The sequence below is a fragment of the Musca vetustissima genome, unplaced genomic scaffold (genome assembly GCF_032173495.1).
Source record: "Musca vetustissima isolate MV318-11 ecotype Yass unplaced genomic scaffold, APGP_CSIRO_Mvet_v1 utg26713, whole genome shotgun sequence".
Taxonomy (NCBI): domain Eukaryota; kingdom Metazoa; phylum Arthropoda; class Insecta; order Diptera; family Muscidae; genus Musca; species Musca vetustissima.
Window position 1 is genome coordinate 37711 of NW_026882958.1, and position 6931 is coordinate 44641.

The 6931-nt window shown below is 35.1% G+C and overlaps 1 protein-coding gene across 1 annotated transcript; it reads right to left on the minus strand.

The window, feature by feature from the left end:
* Positions 1 to 5505: 5505 nt before the first annotated feature.
* Positions 5506 to 6630, minus strand: LOC133329671 (angiotensin-converting enzyme-like; the record flags this gene model as incomplete). The annotated part of the gene is made up of 4 exons (XM_061538149.1): positions 5506 to 5710; positions 5796 to 5936; positions 6002 to 6222; positions 6285 to 6630. Coding segments are annotated over 4 exons (913 nt in total), but the record flags the coding sequence as incomplete, so codon positions are not given.
* Positions 6631 to 6931: the final 301 nt, after the last annotated feature.

A 6931-nucleotide genomic window follows, 5' to 3' on the forward strand; every position in this document is an offset into this window, starting at 1 on the left:
TTCCTTTTGCCTGTTACAAACATATGCTCAAAGACATAATACCCTGTACCAAATCATGTGGAATTTGTAGGGCAACACCAAAAGTAATGAATGATTACAACAACATTTCGTCATTAAACTTATATGAATACGGCCTATCTACCTTACATGCAAGGATTCGATGTTTAGAATGAATATTGTACATTTCATACCGACTTGTTTTGAAAAAATGGAAAATTAATAGCTCCGATCGGCCACTTTTCGAAGAAAGGAAAACACGTATCATTAATGATTTGAAGGAAGAAATGCACATTATTGTTGACGCACCTAAGTCAGTATCCGGAACAACAAACGATGGCAATACTGCTAGGCGTTTTTTTTTAGCCAACCTGGCTTGGCGTCGTCGATAACTGGTGTTGATGAAAAATTAATAGTGACTATGTCATTGTAAATTGTATGCTAGACACCATGGATGGACAACTGGACTGATAACGTCAATGTACCAAAAACATAACGGGGGCTTTGCATGGGTGCGATGCAAACATCCACATTCTACATTGCAAACAGGAATTCGGAATGCCAAATTACGCACAGTGGAAAAAATGCAGATCTAGCGCGCAGAAAATAAAAGTAGATGTTTTACTGTATGTTTATCGATATTTTGGATAAGAATAGATTTAGATGGACAGTTTTAATTAATTTATGAAAAAATTTGGCATTTTTATTATTAAGCGCCGATTTTTTAGAAAAAAAAAATTTAGAAAAAACTTATTAAATACTATACTTTGATCTGATCTCTATTTCACATCACAAACTTCCACAAAGGATATGATATATATATATATCACTGCACAATTTATAATACTTAGTTTTGGACAAATCCGTCATACAAAACAATTCCAGGAACAGGCCATCACTTTTTTCATTTTTCGCAAAAAAAAAAAAAAAAAAATCAAACGCGTATCTTTCATTTATCCATACCAAGTTGCACTACCAACAGATTGGAAGTTCACCGAACACTCCGTTGATTTTGTATGATTTAGTTTTTTTTTATCCGTACTTTTCGTTCATTTCAATTTCAGTGAAAAGAAATGCTTTGCAATCGACATCTTAAGCGAGACTAAAATTGAAATGCCAAAACTAGTTGAAGTTGTTGTGTTTTTTTGTTGTTCACGCTTTTGCTTTGCACTCTGATATGGGCACGGGCAGGGTTCTTATCAAGGCTTTTCGGACTGTGTTTTTTGGTTTAGTTACAGCGACTGGAGCTTGTGGATAGTTGTCGAAGAATAATAAATAATTTGCACAGAGAAGCACACATTTTTTGTGTTTTTTTATTTCCTCACCCACATGCGATAAAATGTTGAATGTCATGGAATAGAAAACATATTTACTGTATGAATAAAGAAATTTAAATAATTTTAAATAATTAAATTAAATTTTTAGATTGAAAGTTTTTGTCAACATGTTGTAATCCTTGCTCAGTTTTGGTCTTTATTTCCCCCCAATACAAATGGTCTTTCAATAAAATTTAAACAAACTAAAGGGATTTTCCTTTAAGATCTATGGTAGCTTTTGGAAAGTCCTTGAAAAAAAGAATATTTTTTAAAAATTCACCTTAAGAAATACATATTCACAAATGTCCTTTTGGAATATTTTTTAAAAAGAGTCGCTGTTATGGGTCCTTAAAACGGGTTTAAAATATTTTAAAAATTCACGTCTATTATTAACATTGAAAAAAATAGTTTTAGAATTTTGGCATATTTTTAATATATTTATTTAATTTCTACCTTTTTTGTCATCGATTTTAAAAGTTCCGACAAATTTTTACTCATTGCAAAAATATTTTTCAAATTTCCATGCCTATTCTCAACATTGAAACAAAATTTTTAGTAACCCTCGCCTATTTTTAGGCCTTAAAAATATTTTTAAACCAGTGAGCGGAGCAGTATAGTCGGACGGGGCCGACCATATGATACCCTACACAACTTCCACGGAACACTAACATTCTGCGGAATTTTGTTTTCCGAGCCTAGGCAATATTTCATGATTTTTGTACCCTCCTGCCCGATTAGAGGTCAACAGCACCTCTTCCTTACACAGACCTTTTTCCGAATATGACTAATATTCAGATTCAGATTGCCTTCACGGTGGGTTGTGTTGTGATGTTCGGTTATGTGGCCTATAGATCGACTCGAAAAAACACAAACAAATTAAGTGTTCGGTCTGATCATCATCGAGTTAGTTATAGGCGTTGTCCTTGACCATAACTGGAACCCCATGGAAAATTTCAAAGCCATCAGCGCTATATTTCCGCTCTCTATATCTGAGTACGTAAGCACCTGTAAATATTGAAGTGTAACTCCCACATCCGAGTACATACGGCAATATAATTGGTATTGAAGAAACTCGAAACAACAAGATTTACAATAATGTTGGCTACTCCTTGTTTAGGAACCACTTCCAGCTTATGATCGAGTCCATCAACTTGGGCAAGCGTGGGTAATGATCTTAAGCCTTCAGTGTTCGCTAAACGAATTAGAGTCGGGGGGTCCGGACTCGGAGTGAAGCGATTTTATTGAAGCAAGATCCTCGTCTAGTATTGGTTGTGTTAACCGTTAATTTCAAATATTTAAATAAGAGTTGCATTCAAATGATTAATAAAATGTATGATTTTATACTATAGCAAATAATATTTGAATAAAAACAGAGTTGATCCGCTTCAGTCTCTCCCTTTGATGCTGAAATCGTCCCGATGATGCATCAGCAATAAAGGGTTGTGGAATCTGATATATGATAAGTAGAGCTGGAGTGTTGATTCAGTAATGAAGATTGCGTTCTCGTAGTCATCATATCTTTCTGGGAGTTGGTATGTCAGGTATATGCCTTCTCCCCCTAGAACAGAACTGCAAACGATATGGTACATGGTGATTCTGCAAAATACCATATTTTCTCCAATAGCAGCTGCAACCTGTTTACGTCGGCGTCTGAGATGTCTTTATATACTGATATGGATGTCACAAATTCTTCAACTGAGGCGGCATCTCTCTGCCCCCGAAAAAACCAGTGCAATACGAAAACTAACCCGTCCGGTTGTTGTTCTGCATTGCCTTGATCAGTTGTTTGAATTGGCTTTCAGTAAACTGCGTCATCTCTTCTTTTTTGCCTGACACGTACTCGTCGTTATCTGCTTTGGTATTTTCCTTTTTCAATCTTTGTGTCGTTGTTCGTGGCCACTTCGTTGGGCGTCTATAAAGAAGGCCGTCTGACTTGTTGGTGTTGTCCTCGGCTTTTACTTATAGGTCGTAGTTCATGGCCACTGAGTTGGGCGCCAGTGAAGAAACTCTTGGGTTTCAATGAGGCTTGCCCCACGTTGGGCGCCAGTGAAGAAACTCGAAACAACACGATTTACAATAATGTTGGCTATTCCTTGTTTAGGAACTATTTCCAGCTTATAATCTAGACCATCAACTTGGGCAAGCGTGGGTAATGATCTTAAGCCTTCAGTGTTCGCTTAAACGAATTCGGGGGTCCGGACTCGGAGTGAAGCGATTGTATTAAAATTTGATTGAGCTTAGGTGCTATTTATGAGAAGCAAGATCCTCGTCTAGTATTGGTTGTGTAATAATGTAGTAGATTCAGAGATGTAGTTTTTAGTACTATTTACAAAATATTTACATAGATAACCGTTAATTTCAAATATGTAAATAACAGTTGCATTTAAATGATTAACAAAATGTATGCTTTTATACTATAGCAAATAATATTTGAATAAAAACAGAGTTGATCCGCTTCAGTATTAATTTAAAGGTCCACACCTCCTCTTGGATATACTATCAACTTCTTCAATTTGGCATAGCGTACTGAATTGAGTCAATAATAATGTGTGCTAGGTTTTATGAAAATCTGTTCAGATTTAGATATAGCTCCCATATATATTTTCGTCCGATTTAAGGCAATTGCTGCACCAAAGTCCCTATATATTCTTCGATGTGCACGAAATTTGGCATAGGGTACTGAATTAAGCCTTGAATGGTGTGTATTAAGTTTCGTTAAAATCGGTTGAGATTTAGATATAGCTCGAATATATTTTCATCCGATTTCACGTAAATAGTGCACCAAAGTCCCTATATATCCTTAGATTTGCACGAAATTTGGCACAGCGTAATGAATTAGGCCTAGAACGATGTATGTTAAATATCTTGCAAATCGGTTCGGGTTTCGATATATATTTTTGTCCGATTTAATGTAAATGGGGCACCAAAGTCCCTACATATTCTTGGATTTGGACGAAATTTCTCATAGCGCACTTAATTGTGTTTAGAGTGATGTGTGGTAACTTGAGGATAGGTTCAGATTTTTATATAGCTCCCACATATTCGTATACATTCGTCCGATTTTACATAAATGCCGTTCCAAACTCCTAATGTTTGTCCGATTAACACGAAATTTTGAACAGTGTATCATATTGAGACTTGAATGATGTTATTGCGTTTTGTTGAAATTTGTGCAGATGGAGCTATAGCTTCCATATGTATTTCGAACGGGTGTCTGAATTGAAATTACATTTTAAGAATGCGGCATACCGAATAGCGTGTATCAATTTTGCTATAAAACGTTTTCCATAAATCGTGTATCAATTTTGCTATAAAACGTTTTCCAAATATTTGTCCCATGATAGGCAAACGACTCTAAATCTGCCCGAATGAAATTAAATTTATTATAGGTTGCAAAAAGACATGCGTATGTTCCTTCGAGGGAACATTGATATGCAATTGTAAGGATACATATGTTCAAAATACCCAAAGTGGTGAAGGGTGTCATATAGTCGGCCCACTCCGACTTTACTACTTTCCTTACTGGTTATTCATTTAAAAGATGTGTTTAATAATCCACGCCTATTTTTAGTCCTTTGAACAAATATTTTTAATAATTTGCGCCTAGTTTTTTAATAAACCCCCGCCTATTGTAGGTCTTTGAATTTCTTTTTAATAAATCCGAGCATATTGTAGGCCTTTGATTGTTTTTTAATTTACGTTTATTAGGAGTATTGAAAAAATACTTTTACAAAATCCATCTTTGAAAGATATTTTTTTAAAAAATCCCCTAATTTTTTTCGTATTAAATCTTTAACTTTTATCTCTTGTAGGACTTCATCTACACATGTCCTATTTCTTGTTTTGTTTTGTTTTCCTTTGTAATCGTACCAAATTGTCCTTTGATATTTGAACCAAAATGATTGTTTTATTTTCACTATCCATCATCAATACAAATAAAGGAACAAAATAGAAAAATAAAGCACAACAACACACACACAAACACAATCGAAGAAAATCAAAATCCAAACTAAAAAACGAGGAAAATCCTTAAATTATTTCTCCATTTGTCGATGACAATGACAAAGACAGGATACTAATATGGATTTTGTATCCTCCAAGGCACAATACAAAGAATCATCATGAGCGTTGACATTCTGGAAAAAAATGAAAAAAAATGTGATGGAGACCAAATTAAATATTTGTTCTGGCACTAAAGTCCGGATATCAAGGTCATACTATCATCATATTTCCAGCCCACATGAATATTTTGCTCAATATTATGTTCGGTTACCCAAGTGTTGAGGGGTTCAAAGTATTCCAAGAAGGCAACGGCCGAAATCTTTTCAATATTTCGTACGGTCAAAGGTTTAATGATTTTACGCCAGGATTTTGTTGAGCCGGCCGACATCATTTGTCTGTGCGTGCGGGAAATGCAAAGAACAAGAGGGTAAGTCAAAAAAAAAAAAGTTTTTTTTTGTTTCGGAAAAAATTAATACTCACTTTAAGAGGTTACCAGCTTGTTTGTTATTGGCAAAATCGCAATTGTTTAGAACTTTATAGGCATTACCACGCTGGAATTCACCAATTTCCATACAGACGGCGCGATAAATTTGATAACCCAAAAATTCACCAAAAAGTTTTCTGCAAGGATGCAATAGGTAGGCATATAGAAAAATAACATATTAAGAACTCGCCCTCTTTCTCACCTGGTACTTCTTGTTTGGTCCACAATTCCTTCATAGAATTTATAGGGCATATCATAGGCACCCTCCGCAGTCTTGATGGTGGGTCCCACACCCATATACTTGGCCATTAAATTCCAATAGTGGCAATTATATTGTTCGGGCGAAATTCTATTATCGATCATATCAATCCACAATTTCTCGTGAACAAAATACATGGGTATGGTCAGGATCGTGTGGACTGCCTATAATTAATAGAAAAATATTATATATTCCAAAAATTGAGTTTCCCAAGCCTTCTACTTACCATTCGATATAAACGATTCAGATTTAAAATATCATCATAATCGACATTTGTCAATAGTCCCAAATTTTGTTGTAAATGTTTCGGTGTTGACACCGATAAGATGATAGCCTCACCCATGGCATTACCAAAACCCGGAGCAGCTTCCATATTCAAACCCACAGGATAGCTATTTTTCAAAAGTGCATATTGAATGTGTGTAACATCACCATGGGTCTGTAGTAATTTTTTGTAGTACACTTTGGGACAGTAGTTCAATTCAATTTCGCCATAGGTGAAAATGCGAGACTTACAATCGGGGCCACCTTCAGAGGGTTCCATTTCAATGAAATTGTCGCGCATGAAGTCTCTGTGAAATTAAAATTTTTTTTAATCTTAAAAATTATTTTTAGTAATCCACACCTATTTTTAATTGTTGGAAAACTATTTTTAAAAATCCACGCCTATTTTTGACAAATATTTTTAAAATCCACGCCTATGGTTAACCCTTGAAAAATGTTTTTAAAATTCCACGCGTATTGTTAACCCTTGAAAAAATATTTTTAACCAGTAAGGAAAGTAGTAAAGTCGGACGGTGCCGACTATATCATATCCTTCACCACCATTGACCTATAAAGGAGCTATATCCACATCTGAACCGATTTAAACAA